Source organism: Gopherus flavomarginatus, chromosome 1 (genome assembly GCF_025201925.1).
Source record: "Gopherus flavomarginatus isolate rGopFla2 chromosome 1, rGopFla2.mat.asm, whole genome shotgun sequence".
Classification (NCBI taxonomy): Eukaryota; Metazoa; Chordata; order Testudines; family Testudinidae; genus Gopherus; species Gopherus flavomarginatus.
In genome coordinates, this window is record NC_066617.1 from 344,804,263 (window position 1) to 344,818,684 (window position 14,422).

Sequence of the window (14,422 nt, forward strand, 5' to 3'; positions counted from 1 at the left end):
GCTAAATGTACACATAATCATTGTATAAATATAAACATATTTAATGTGTAGACATTGAATCAAAATACTGTCAAAACAAAATGTTTTGACTTTTTTCCATAGAAAACTTTTGTCAAAATCAACATATCCCCTCAAGTTTAGATTGAGAACTGTACTTTTTTTTTTTTAAACAGAAAACATCTCAGGCTAAAATTATTTGACTAGTTCTCCTTGTAATTTGTCTCCATATACTTTTGCACAGCCTAATACATATTGCGACATCCCTGATATTGGCAAACTGAGAATTCAGATTTTTCTGTAGCTTTTGCCATGTTATGTGGGAGGAAGACTCCAGAGAAACAGAGGAAATACTTAGTTTAATGTGAAGCCATTTTGAGGTCTTACAAACTAGAATTTTAGTATTTTTATTTCTCAATTTGTCTGTAGTTGAAAATCTTTTGAAGCAGGATGGATGTTAGTTAGGCAACTAAGCACTTAATGGCAACTAAAATACAGCTGTTAATCCTATATTTCAAAAGGTTTTTGGAGGGTGGAGAGCTTTTCAGATTTTTTTTTTTTTTCTATTTGAAACTCATTCTTAATAGGATTGCTAGCTTCCATGTAGTTTCTGGGTCTCTTTGCTGGGACTTGGTAACTCACTTTAGATTGGTAAATTGATCAGCCTGCCAGGATTCTGCTCCAATAGTTTTATTTCTGTCGGGTAAGCTGCTTTCACTAGGTGTGCTTCAATGGAAGATGCAACATTCATGAACACGTTTATATGTACAGTTAATCCAAGGTTTGTATATACATACGTGTGCTGTGTCTGGAGTCACCATGGTTTAGCATTTAGTTTTAATGTACTTTTATGCAACTTAACCAGTGTGACATGTGGTCAGAATTTTTTAAGGGGAGCATGCAGAGCCTGCTATCTGAAAAATGATGGATCCTCAAAGCTAGTTTATAGTAAAGATGCTGCCCTTCCTTTCATAGGGTATTACACCAGCCAGTTGGTTCTCAGGAGTGTATTGCAATTTTCGCTTGTCTCTCCAGGGCTCCATAAAGTATTGACGCTATCCCAGACTCTAAAAACTTACCACCCATCTTGAGAGAGTTCAAACTGGAATTTTCCTTCTCCTGTCATGGCAAAAGGGCCACTGAGGAGCCTGGTTTTAAGGCACCAGGTACTCAGCTTTCACATTCTCAGTCCCTGTTTGGAACACCTCTGCCATGAGAGAGCAAGTGTCAGGATTGTGGTTGTCACCTGGGTGGTATTACTCTGACCATTTGGAGCACTTTTTATAGGGACTCTGCTCATCCTCTGACCCATGGCAATCCTTTAGGAGGCATTAGCCTACTTGCCAATAGAAGCTTGAATTATCACTAATCCTCTCACCCTGGAGAGCTACCCCATTCCAGTTATCCCTTCTGAAATGAAGATTATCCCAAAATTAGGATTTTAAAATAACTTCAAAACAGAACAAATCAAATACAATTCTAACAGTGGAATTAGTAGTTATTTTAGGAAACATGTTTGTTTTCATTATCAAACATTTCCATACTTAGACAACTGAGCACCAAAATACCCTTAAGTTAAATATGTAAGAAAATACAATAAAAACAACTTGCATGTGCCCATATCCCATTAAACAAATAAAGTATTTACCCCTTCTGTTTTCCACAGGATTAACAAATTTTGGTTGATAACTATAGTAAATTATCTTGAAACTTTAACAATTTACACCCAGTAAATTGCAGTAAACTGTTTTCCTGCAACTGGCTTTCACGTGAATAGCTCAGATTATTTCAGAAGGGGTGACAACATTTCCTCAGCTATTGACACTTCTCTACCAAAGTAATGAACATAACTCCCATGTAATCCCTAAATCATCAAGCTCTTGTTTTAACTTTTCCTGAATAATTTGCCCTGACATTATTTCCGATCCTCTGAAAAATCAATGTAGGTGGGATTTTTTTTTCTAGAAATGTAACAATAATATGAACCTTTATTGTTTTTACTTCCCTATGCTGCAGTCTGTTGCAAAGACTAATGTTTAAACTAATCTCAAAATGGTGCAATATTCATTTACAAAATTAGTGTATTTCTCAAACACCTCTTTGATGGTATTGTTGAGTGCACCTGAAACTTGATTGTGACGTGAACAAAATATTTTGAGCACAAATCTGGTACTGGTGCAGATGGTCAGTTTCTTAAAAGCAACCACTAATAATGGGTAATTGCTAATTTCAAAAGATATGTAATCATGTACCTGCGAGGATAAGAACTAATGCTTTTGGAATGAAAATAGTTGAATGGATATGAGCCATTTGATAAACAATAACTTTCAAGGGGTGCACAAGTCTTAGGAGAAGGTATTTATGCTGCTGTTAGAAAGTACCTTTTCTCATTTTACTTGAGGTGGAAGGAATAATGCGGATCTGTAGACCAGACTGACTGACTGACTTATTTTTCTCCCAGCATTCAGACTTTGTTGGCATCTGGCAATGAAACTTGTCTACACATTTTGATGTAGAGCATGTGTTTTATTTCAGAACTTCATGGTGGTATGCAAGGCATACAATAGTTCCTAGTTAAGCAGTCACATGCAAATCTTCATCGCCTTGCATATATGAACTGATTTAACAGGCTAAAATTGTTTTCTCAAAGTTAGTGATTTAGGGGGGCTGTTAGTTGACTGTTATTGAACCAATAAATCAAAACTCATTGATGCGTATGAAGATGAAGCTGCTGGTGAATTTCAGTCAATGGGATGTGCTATTGTAACGTGCATACAGAATCCCAGGCACTTTATTGACATTGATAGTAATAGGAGTGCAGAAAGTTACAGGAGTGGATAATGACCATGTTGTTGACTCATCTTACTGTGTGAGCATTTGGTTGTACCCATCTTGGACTTGATCCAGCTCCTATTTAAAATCAGTGGAAAGACTACCATGTAATTCAGTGGAAGCTGGAGTGGAGGCATAGTTTTTCTAGTACAAGTTCTTAAATCACTCTAGTTGCTGTATGTGTGGGTAGTTGCTTTTTCCCTAAGAATACTTGCCACTTCCAGAGCATTTCTGATCTTCAAAGCCCTTAGCAAACATTATGTATTTAAATTCAATGTTGAGGGAAAGGGAGTTGAGAACAATCTCCCATGTGGAGGCTGCTAGGGGCAGTGTGCTGGGCGAGAAGCTGAGCCCCGTTTAGGGGGCGGGGCTTACCTGCTTAGGGGTCCTATAAAAGTAGCCACCCAGCCAGTCAGGCAGTAGCATAGGCAGCTGCAGCGTCACAGCAGCCAGCAAACAGAGCTGTAAACGGGAGTTTCAGAGGGAGTTTACAGGGGGAGGTTGTGAGGGAGACTAAGACCTAGGTAGAGGAACTGACAGGCTAGTTAAGGGAGTGGGTGGTGGTCTGCCAGTGTTCTGGTGCCTTTTGGGGGTTTGTTTTGTGTTGTGTTTCTTGGACTACCAGGTTTTAGGTGGGAAGGCTATGACTGATACAGAGGCAGCAGTGAAAGACACAATGAGGATGACTGGATGTGGAAGCTGCAGCATGTACATGATCCTGGAGGGGGGACCTGAAAAGAGTTTTGTCTGCACGAAGTGCCGCCTGATAGTGCTGATGGAAGAAAAGATCCGAGGACTGGAGATGCAGGTGGAAACTCTGGTCGAGTTTAGAAGGGGGTTCGAGCAGATGATGGAGCAAAGACATGAGGAAGCTGAAGGGATAAGCTCAGACATGCAGATAGAAGCAGGACCAAAGAATTCAGAGGAGAGACTGCTGGGTGAGGAAAGTGGACGGTGGAAGCATGTGACTAAGAGAACCAGGCAGAGGAAAAGACGGGCCAGTGAAGGAGAAATAGAACTCAGGAACAGGTTTGCAGAGTTGAAAAATGAAGAAGGGGCACAGCAGGTGGTCACTGAAGGAGAGAGGGCGAGGAAAAAGAGAAGAGCTGCTAGTCCTACAGGAATAGGGGAGGAGTCAATGGAGGCAACACCAAATATGAGCCCCAGGAGGATTGCAAGAGGTGAATAGGAATCGAGAGGACTTGCAGCCAGTGGGTGCAGGGGATAGACTGGAGAATCACACTGTCACCAGGAAAAGGCAGGTCTATGTTATTGGAGACTCCTTACTGAGAAGAATAGACAGGCCTATAACCAGAGCTGATCCAGAGAACAGAAGGGTGTGCTGTCTGCCGGGTGCTAAGATACGGGATGTGGACCTGAGGCTGAAAAGGATCCTAACGGGAACGGGAAAGAATCCATTGATTGTCCTTCATGTGGGAACGAATGATACAGCTAGATTCTCGCTGGAACGTATCAAGGGAGACTATGCCAGACTGGGGAAGACGCTTAAGGAAATAGAGGCTCAGGTGATCTTCAGTGGGATTCTGCCGGTTCCTAGAGAAGGGTGACAAAGGTGTGACAAGATTATGGTGATCAACAGATGGCTCAGGCAGTGGTGCTATAAGGAGGGCTTTGGGATGTATGGCCACTGGGAAGCATTTATGGACAGAAGACTGTTCTCTTGGGATGGACTTCACCTGAGTAAGGAGGGAAGTAGACTTCTAGGATAGAGGCTTGCCCAACTGATTAAGAGAGCTGTAAACTAGGAATTTGGGGGAGATGGTTGGGAGATGTCCAGGTGATCTCCACGCCAGAATTTAACCTTGAGAGGGAAGAAAACAAAGTAAGAGGGGATACAGCCGTGGACAGAAGAATTGACATAAGGAGGAAGGGTAGTGTAGATACCAGTCTAACAGGTGATGCTGGTGGTAGAATGTCTGTGCCTAACCGGGTGAAGAATGTCAATGAAGCCAAACGGCAAAAATTAAGATGTCTGTACACTAATGCGAGGAGCCTAGGTAACAAAATGGAGGAACTAGAGCTACTGGTGCAGGAAGTGAAACCGGATATTAAAGGGATAACAGAAACATGGTGGAATAGTGGTCATGACTGGAGTACAGGTATTGAAGGCTATGTGCTGTTTAGGAAAGACAGAAATAAAGGCAAAGGTGGTGGAGTAGCATTGTATATCAATGATGAGGTTAACTGTAAAGAAAGAAGAAGTGATGGAATGGATAAGACAGAGTCTGTCTGGGCAAAAATCACACTGGGAAAGAAAGCTACTAGAGCCTCCCCTGAGATAGTGCTTGGGGTGTGCTACAGACTACCGGGATCTGATTCGGATATGGATAAAGACCTCTTTAATGTTTTTAATGAAGTAAACACTAATGGGAATTGTGTGATCATGGGAGACTTTAACTTCCCAGATATAGACTGGAGGACAAGTGCTAGTAAGAATAATAGGGCTCAGATTTTTCTGGATGTGATAGCTGATGGATTTCTTCACCAAGTAGTTGAAGAACCAACAAGAGGGGATGCCATTTTAGATTTGGTTTTGGTGAGTAGTGAGGACGTCATAGAAGAAATGGTTGTAGGGGACAACCTTGGTTCGAGTGATCATGAGCTAATTCAGTTCAAACTAGATGGAAGGATAAACAAAAATAGATCTGGGACTAGGGTTTTTGACTTCAAAAGGGCTAACTTTAAAGAATTAAGGAAATTAGTTAGGGAAGTGGATTGGACTGAAGAACTTGTGGATCTAAATGCAGAGGTGGCCTGGAATTACTTTAAGTCGAAGCTGCAGAAACTATCAGAATCCTGCATCCCAAGAAAGGGGGAAAAAGCCATAGGCAGGAGTTGTAGACCAAGGTGGATGAGCAAGCATCTCAGAGAGGTGATTAAGAAAAAGCAGAAAGCCTACAAGGAGTGGAAGATGGGGGGGATTAGCAAGGAAAGATACCTTAGTAAAGTCAGAACATGTAGGGATAAAATGAGAGAGGCTAAAAGCCATATAGAGTTGGACCTTGCAAAGGGAATTAAAACCAATAGTAAAAGGTTCTATAGCCATATAAATAAGAAGAAAACAAAGACAGAAGAAGTGGGGCCGCTAAACACTGAGGATGGAATGGAGGTTAAGGATAATCTAGGCGTGGCCCAATATCTAAATAAATACTTTGCCTCAGTCTTTAATAAGGCTAATGAGGAGCTTAGGGATAATGGAAGGATGACAAATGGAAATGAGGCTATGGAGGTAGATATTACCACATCTGAGGTAGAAGCCAAACTTGAACAGATTAATGGGACAAAATCAGAGGGCCTAGATAATCTTCATCCAAGAATATTAAAGGAACTGGCACATGAAATTGCAAGCCCATTAGCAAGAATTTTTAATGAATCGGTAAACTCAGGGGTTGTACCGTATGACTGGAGAATTGCTAACATAGTTCCTATCTTTCAGAAGGGGAAAAAAAGTGATCCGAGTAACTTTAGGCCTGTTAGTTTGACATCTGTAGTATGTAAGGTCTTGGAAAAAATTTTGAAGGAGAAAGTAGTTAAGAACATTGAGGTCAATGGTAATTGGGACAAAATACAACATGGTTTTACAAAAAGTAGATCGTGCCAAACCATCCTGATCTCCTTCTTTGAGAAGGTGACAGATTATTTAGACTAAGGAGATGCAATGGATCTAATTTACCTCGATTTCAGTAAGGCATTTGACACGGTTCCACATGGGGAATTATTAGTTAAATTGGAAAAGATGGGGATCAATATGAAAATTGAAAGGTGGATAAGGAACTGGTTAAAGGGGAGACTACAACGGGTTGTACTGAAAGGTGAACTGTCAGGCTGGAAGGAGGTTACTAGTGGAGTTCCTCAGAGATCAGTTTTGGGACCAATCTTATTTAGCCTTTTTTATTACTGACCTTGGCACAAAAAGCGGGAATGTGCTAATAAAGTTTGCAGATGACACAAAGCTGGGAGGTATTGCTAACACAGAGAAGGACCGGGATATCATACAGGAAGATCTGGATGACCTTGTAAACTGGAGTAATAGTAATAGGATGAAATTTAATAGTGAAAAGTGCGAGGTCATGCATTTAGGGATTAATAATAAGAATTTTAGTTATAAATTGGGGACACATCAGTTGGAAGCAACAGAGGAGGAGAAGGACCTCGGAGTATTGGTTGATTACAGGATGACTATGAGCCACCAATGTGATATGGCCATTAAAAAGGCTAGTGCGGTTTTAGGATGCATCAGGCGAGGTATTTCCAGCAAAGATAAGGAGGTGTTAGTACCGTTATACAAGGCACTGGTGAGACCTCATCTGGAATACTGTGTGCAGTTCTGGTTTCCCATGTTTAAGAAGGATGAATTCAAACTGGAACAGGTACAGAGACGGGCTACTAGGATGATCCGAGGAATGGAAAACCTGTCTTATGAAAGGCGACTCAAAGAGCTTGGCTTGTTTAGCCTAACCAAAAGAAGGTTGAGGGGGGATATGCTTACTCTTTATAAATATATCAGAGGGATTAATATTAGGGAGGGAGAGGAATTATTTAAGCTACCAATTTAGACACAAGAACAAATGGGTATAAACTGGACACTAGGAAGTTTATACTTAAAATTAGACGAAGGTTTCTAACCATTAGAGGAGTGAAATTCTGGGACAGCCTTCCAAGGGGAGTAGTGGGGGCAAAAGACATATCTGGCTTTAAGACTAAGCTTGATGAGTTTATGGAAGGGATGGTATGATGGGATAGCTTAATTTTGGCAATTGATCTTTGATTATCAGCAGGTAAGTATGCTCAGTGGTCTGTGATGGGATGTTAGATGGGATGGGATCTGAGTTACTGCAGAGAATTCTTTCCTGAGTGCTGGCTGGTGAGTCTTGCCCACATGCTCAGGGTTTAGCTGATTGCCATATTTGGGGTTGGGAAGGAATTTTCCTCTTGGGCAGATTAGCAGAGGCCCTGGAGGTTTTTCGCCTTCCTCTGTAGCATGGGGCATGGGTCACTTGCTGGTGGATTCTCTGCAGCTTGAGGTCTTCAAACCACAATTAGAAGACTTCAATAACTCAGTTAGGGGTTTGTTATAGAAGTGGATGGGTAGGATTCTGTGGCCTGCTTTGTGCAGGAGGTCAGACTAGATGATCATATTTGGTCCCTTCTGACCCTAAAGTCTATGAGTCTGTGTGCAGCCGTGTCAATCTTATGTCTAGTATCCTGCAAGAATTTCCGTTGAGTTCAGTATTTCTCTCTATTCTGGCAGTTTGGTTGCTCTGAAGTATTGTGTCAAAAGTTTGAGCACTATTGCCCCATGTTTTTGTATAGATATGTAAAGTAGTCAAGGTTAGAGTTCTGAGTTTGGGTTTTTCTTTTTCTTTTAAATGTCCTGTCATTGGCCAAACTTTGTGCAGTCTATTAGCGAGCAATGTAAAGGACTGTTAAATCAATCCAACTGATATGGCATGTTAGCCTCATCTGTTAACGAGTTGTAAAACATGCAGACAGTCTTTTAAAGATAACTAAGTCAAGGCCTTCAGCATCTAATCTTGTAAGATAAAGTAAGTTAATATGTTATCCTTGCTAATACTAATAAAAGCATGTGACGTTCCTTTGCAGGAAAAAAGAATCCGAGTCTCTCAACCATTAACAAGAGGACCAAGTGCCTTTATACCAGAGAAAGAAGTAAGTTTGCAAACTAAAACTACTCCTGCATAAGTAGTAACTGCGTAACAAAAATATTCAGGGCTAGACTCAGGCATTCTACATCGATTGGGCAGTACCTTAGTCCATGGGGAGTCCCACTGAGAGTCCAGTGCAGTTATTTGTGGACTAAAGGACCATTTAGTTTGAGCATCAGAATCTGGCCTTCAGTGAGTAAAAGTCAAAGTTTTTGCTTCTTATCTTCAGGTAGCATCCATTGAGTTGTAGACTCACTTCTGTCTTCAGATGCAGACACGCAACGCCCATTAAATCTGCGGGACCTGCAAACACATTGTAAGCTTTTTAGGAGAAGGACTCGTTTATTATTTATACAATGCCTAGCACAGTGGGTCCATGCCTTGCTGTAGTCATTAGGCAGTACTGCAGTATAAATGTTGAGCAATCTGAGCAGGATCTGACTTTCAGTTTTCACAAAAGTGAAAGTGTGATTAATTTTGTAGAACACAGCTATATCCGTAATTAAATTTATAGTTGCAAAGGTGCTGAGTAATTTAAATGTTTAAGCCTTGATTGCATATTGCTGCAGTATACATAAAGCTTACTACAGTATCTGTAAAACTTGCATGCATAATTCTCTGTCTGGGAGTCAAATCTTTACAGGAAAGCAAACTGAAAGCAAGTCCTGCTTCTTTTTTCTTAAAAGAGCTAGTAGCTGTTAAAGCCAGGCAAAGGATGTAAAAGTTAAAACAAAATAAAGAAAGGCAGGGCTGTAGTGTTTCTTGGAATAGCTCTCCAGTCCTAGGCAGAAGGAAAAGAAATTACAGGATCCTCATCCATTACTCAGGATGATACAAGTATTGATTATTCACAAAACCCTGTCTGTGGGGATTAGAGAAGAATATTGGAATGAGCCCCGGATTGATTTTTATCAGGGAAAGATGTATGTGTATTAACTATGTTTAGAGCCTTTTAATGGTATTGTGTACATTTTAAATCTGTAAACCCTACATGATTTGATGATATGGTTCCTGAGATAATGCTCTTCCTAAGCAGTATTGCCACAGTTAAAATCAGCAAAGGCACTTCAAAAGGGAGAGTGCTTCTGACTTGTGAGGGGTCTTCGGCTCTGGAACTTGCTCCCCATCCTGTAGTCTGCCAGAACTCAGATTTGTTAATTTCTAGGCACACTGCAACATCCATCTTTTTAGTGGACATTTGGTTTATAGGAGTCTGAGCTGAATGTCCATCAAGTTAGGGTCTTTGGTGGTCCACAGTGGGATATAGTTGGTTAGTTTTGCTGTTGTGGGACAGTCCAATAATCAAATGAACTATACTGCAATTTTAAAATTTTGTACTGAATGTTCCCAGTAACATGAGCCACCTAGGCTTGGGGTAGGCAATGGACAATAAATCACAGAATTCTATTGTTTTACTTATTAGTGTAGCCTGCTGGATTAAGTAAGTGGGAATATGCCTTCCATTTTAGGGGTCATTTCTAGTAGCTATGTTTAGGAATCATGTCTAATAGTGTGTGCCAAAATATGAATTTCCAGGGCTATAATATATTAGACCTATGAGCAATAAGGAGCATTATAAAGACTAAATCTCATGAAATCCTGCTCAAATATTTGAATCTCAAAAAACAAAAAAGAAATCTTAAAACATGTACTGGAAATGGAGAGGTGGGGGAAGAAGCAAACAAAGATACAGGTTAAATTGCAGCTTGCATAGAAAAGATTAAGGCAACCAGACTGAGTTACTGCTAGCCAAAGTTGCAAAGGGGAGTGAAAAGGCTTCCACTAATATCACACAGGGATCTGAGAAACTGATCTTAAAAGCAAGCCTGTAATGACAACAATGAAGTTTGGACAGCTGGAAAACATGGAAAACGCCATAAAGATAGATGAAAAGCAGAGAGTGAATATTTTGAATCTGAATTATCTAGGTTTTAAGAGAATTCTCTGAGCTTACTGTGTCAGTTAAAGTCTGGTGTGATGGGAAGGGTCCTGGAAGACCATATAAAAGAAGTTAGGGTATGTCTAAAATGTACAGTGGCACTGGTGTAACTCTTCAGTGTAGACACTACTAACCTCTCCTGTCAGCTAGGTAATCCACTTCCCTGAGAGGCAGTAGCTAGGTTAATGGAAGAATTCTTCTGTTGACCTACCAGTGTCTACATCAGGGTTAGGTCAATATAGCTATGCGGCTATACCATTGTAAATTCCTAGTGTAGAACAGGTCTTAGCCTTCAGAAAGGAGTATAATTCTGCAATTACTACCCCATAAGCTTGGCTTCTATCGCTAAGGAAATAGTGGAACAAATATTCAAACAAATCACTAAATTTCTGGATGAAATCAGAACGATAAATAATAAGCAGTGTTATAGAGACTAAAATTGCTAGGCTGGCTTGACTTTGTATTTGTGATAGCTATCAATATATTGGATGAATGGATACACTTGATATAATTGTACCAACATGTTTCATTAAATTACATCTCAAAGCTTGAGAAATTAAATAAAACGGACTTTGGTAGGACCGGTGTGGAATAGATTGAAAACAGAAGGAGTGAAGAAAAAGGTAATGACAAGCATGCATCAGAAGGTGTAAAGGTATTATAAAAATCTGAAAGGGCATTTTATTGAATCCACAGATGTTACTAATTTGCAAAGTAGTACAGATAACCTGTTACTTGTTGAACTAGATACAGTCAAAAAATACAAAGTCAGCCTGGAAAATGCAAGTTGATACATCTAGGGGGAAATTACCCCAAACCACTTATTGTGGAGATAATCCAGGGAAGCAGTAATGCTCAAACAGAGTGTAGTTCTGTAGCTGTCTACACAAGGCACAACAATAAAAGACAAGCCCTCTCTCTCTCTACAGAAAAATGTAACTGCACCTGAAATCAGTTTTCTGATCGGAGTACTTCCTTACGAGAAAGATGCTGACAAGCTGTAGGAAGTGTAGAGAAAACTGGCAAAGATGATCAGAACCGGAGAAAGAAACATACAAGGAAAGATTGAGACCAATATGGATAGTTTTCCTAAGAGAGTACTAACTGGGATGTACTTCTATAAATAGTTGAAGGGTGTAATCACCAAGGAGTGAGAGGAATTATTAGAATGGAATATAGGAATATAACAAGAACTAACAGGGTGAAATTAAGAACAGATTTAGTCCTGATCCCTGACTTAAAACTTAGGTCAACCTACTAACATTGCTCAGGGGTGTGAAAAATTCACATGCATAATTAAGCTCATCTAAGCCTCAGCGTAGACAGCACTGCATTGAGAGAAGCATTCTTCTGCTATCTATCTGCCTATCTGCTGCTGCCTCTGGGAGAGGTGGAATTTCCTACAGCTTTGGAAGAACTTTTTTTCCATCGCTTCTGGCTAAGAGAGGTGAAAACATTACCTAGTGTCTACCCTACAGCATTGCAGCTCTGCCACTGTAGCGTTTCTATGTAGACAGTCTGAAAAGCAATGGAAAGTTTCTGATAGTCAGAACAGCCTCCCAGGAAGAATGGTGGAAGGCCCCGTTGCTTGGTATGAAGCACAAAAAGGTGTTGCAGGGAACAGTTCTTCATGGAAAGGTGCTGGGACTAGTTAACTAGATGACTGAAAAGACACTCTTCCACCTCTGCCTTCTGATTCTACAAGCTAAAACAAGGAAATCTTGAGGTAAAAAGAGAAGGTGCAGTAACTTGCTCATATTAGGATGTGTGTATATTTTATTCCTTAAGAATAAAACTTGATTTGTCAAGAAACATTTTTCTCTTTGCCAGTTCAAGATTCTTGTTTTAGTTTCTGAGATAGTCACGGAATCAAAAATTCAACAACAACTGAGCTATGTTCGATAGTTGCAGGGATTTTCTTTTAATTCCTAGTAAACCAGTTGGAGTGGAAAAGGTCATGGTATTTTGTAATGATAAACTAGCTACCTAATGTTCTGTTATAGGGAGTTAAAGAATAACTCCTGGTATTCTAGTCCCTTTCTTGCAACTTATTTTTTTCCACAGATGAACATGTTTAGAATGGTTGTTCTTTGGTGATAAAACATTGGCTAATAGCTGCTAATGTTCTTTGTTAAGGCTTGCATTTCAAGAGCTACCGTTCTACCACATAATTTCATCTTGTAGCCCAAGGTCAGGGTTGGCTAGAAAGGTTAGTAAAGAACGGTTTAAAAAAAGCATTACATTCCTGTATTTAAATGTTATGAGCTTTTTAAAAAACTTGCATTTGATCTCTTTAATTATAGAGACATAAAACTGGTAAGCGACAGACAGACCACTTCTCTGGTTTAGTTACATAACCCAACTTTTCCCCATATTAACTTTGAAGCAACATTTTGGGGCTGGATTCTCAGCTGGTGTGTCAGCATAGATATGTTAACTTCAGTGAAGCTATGTTGACTTTCACCAGCTGAGAATATGACCTTTTTAGAAGGATTTGTGGGAAAACTGCCTTCCATTTTTATGGAAACATGTCAAAGTAACACATTGAATGTACCACTTCTTTAGATTTCTTATTCTTTAATTTTGTTAAGCATTTTCTGTATGTATATATGCACAAACATCCCAAAAGTCCTCAGAAGTTGGGATTTGCATGCACAATTTAATTACGTAGGTGTCTGGGGTTACTTGAGGTGGGGGGAAGGTCTATCTTAATTTATCTGTTTTAGATTGTCTACTTTGCTCCTAAGGTTATGCAAGCAAGTGGTTTGAATGAACGTACTAACCTTCTTGTGGAAGAATACTCAACATCTGGTCGCCTGGACAACATCACACAGGTCATGAGTTTACATACTCAGTACTTGGAGTCTTTCCTCCGCAGCCAGTTCTATATGTTACGTATGGATGGACCCCTTCCTTTGCCTTATAGGCACTACATTGCTATAATGGTATGTACCAAGAATCCTTATATTAACACACATTTTCCTCCCTGTCTCTTTAATACCCCTCCAAAGAACAACAGCACCCCAAACCTTGTTTATAAATAGACCTGCTTTAACAACTTGTCTTCCTTTCTTCCTATGGTGCAAGCTCTGCAAGCCTGAGTCAGTTCACTTAGGCCAGGTCTACACTACAAACATACATTGGTATAACTAAGTCGCTCAGGGGGTTGAAAAATCCACACCCCTGAGCAATGTAGTTATACCAACCCAATCCCCAAAGTAGACAGTGCTATGTAGAAGCTCTCCTGTCAATATAGCTACCGCCTCTTGTGAAGGTGCATTAACTATACCAACAAGAGAAACTCTCCTGTCGACATAGTAGTGTCTTCACTAAAGTGCTACAGTGGCATAGCTGCAGAACTGTACCGGTAGACAGGCCCCTAGATGCTGAGACTTTCTACTGTGTGGTGTTTTTGCAGTGTAGATGTAACCCACGCTCCTGAGTGTGGTGTTCTGTCCCATCTAGTGGCACTGAGACCACTTAGGGTGAGTCTACACTACGGGATTATTCCGATTTTACATAAACCAGTTTTGTAAAACAGATTGTATAAATTCGAGTGCACGCGGCCACACTAAGCACATTAATTCGGTGGTGTGCGTCCATGTACTGAGGCTAGCGTCAATTTCCAGAGTGTTGCACTGTGGGTAGCTATCCTGTAGCTATCCCATAGTTCCTGCAGTCTCCCTCGCCCTCTGGGTTGAGATCCCAATGCAAAAACAGTGTCGCGGGTGATTCTGGGTAAATGTTGTCACTCAATCCTTCCTCGGTGAAAGCAATGACAGACAATCATTTTGCGCCCTTTTTCCCTGGATTGCCCTGGCAGATGCCATAACATGGCAACCATGGAGCCCGTTTTGCCTTTTGTCACTGTCACTGTATGTGTACTGGATGCTGCTGACAGAGGTGGTACTGCAGTGCTACACAGCAGCATTCATTTGCCTTTGCAAGGTAGCAGAGACGGTTACCA

At 40.4% G+C, this 14,422-nt stretch overlaps 1 protein-coding gene across 5 annotated transcripts in view; it reads left to right on the top strand.

Moving 5' to 3' along the window:
* The window catches only part of SESN3 (sestrin 3), a 67,823-nt gene that overhangs the window by 31,615 nt on the left and 21,786 nt on the right, over nt 1-14,422 (top strand). For 3 of the 5 annotated variants that reach the window (XM_050941438.1, XM_050941468.1, XM_050941450.1), the window contains exons 2-3: nt 8,455-8,520; nt 13,182-13,400. In XM_050941438.1, the coding sequence (XP_050797395.1) occupies nt 8,455-8,520; nt 13,182-13,400 (285 nt within the window). The remainder of the gene's footprint in view (nt 1-8,454; nt 8,521-13,181; nt 13,401-14,422) is intronic. The other 2 variants (XM_050941443.1, XM_050941460.1) reach the window with 1 other exon arrangement.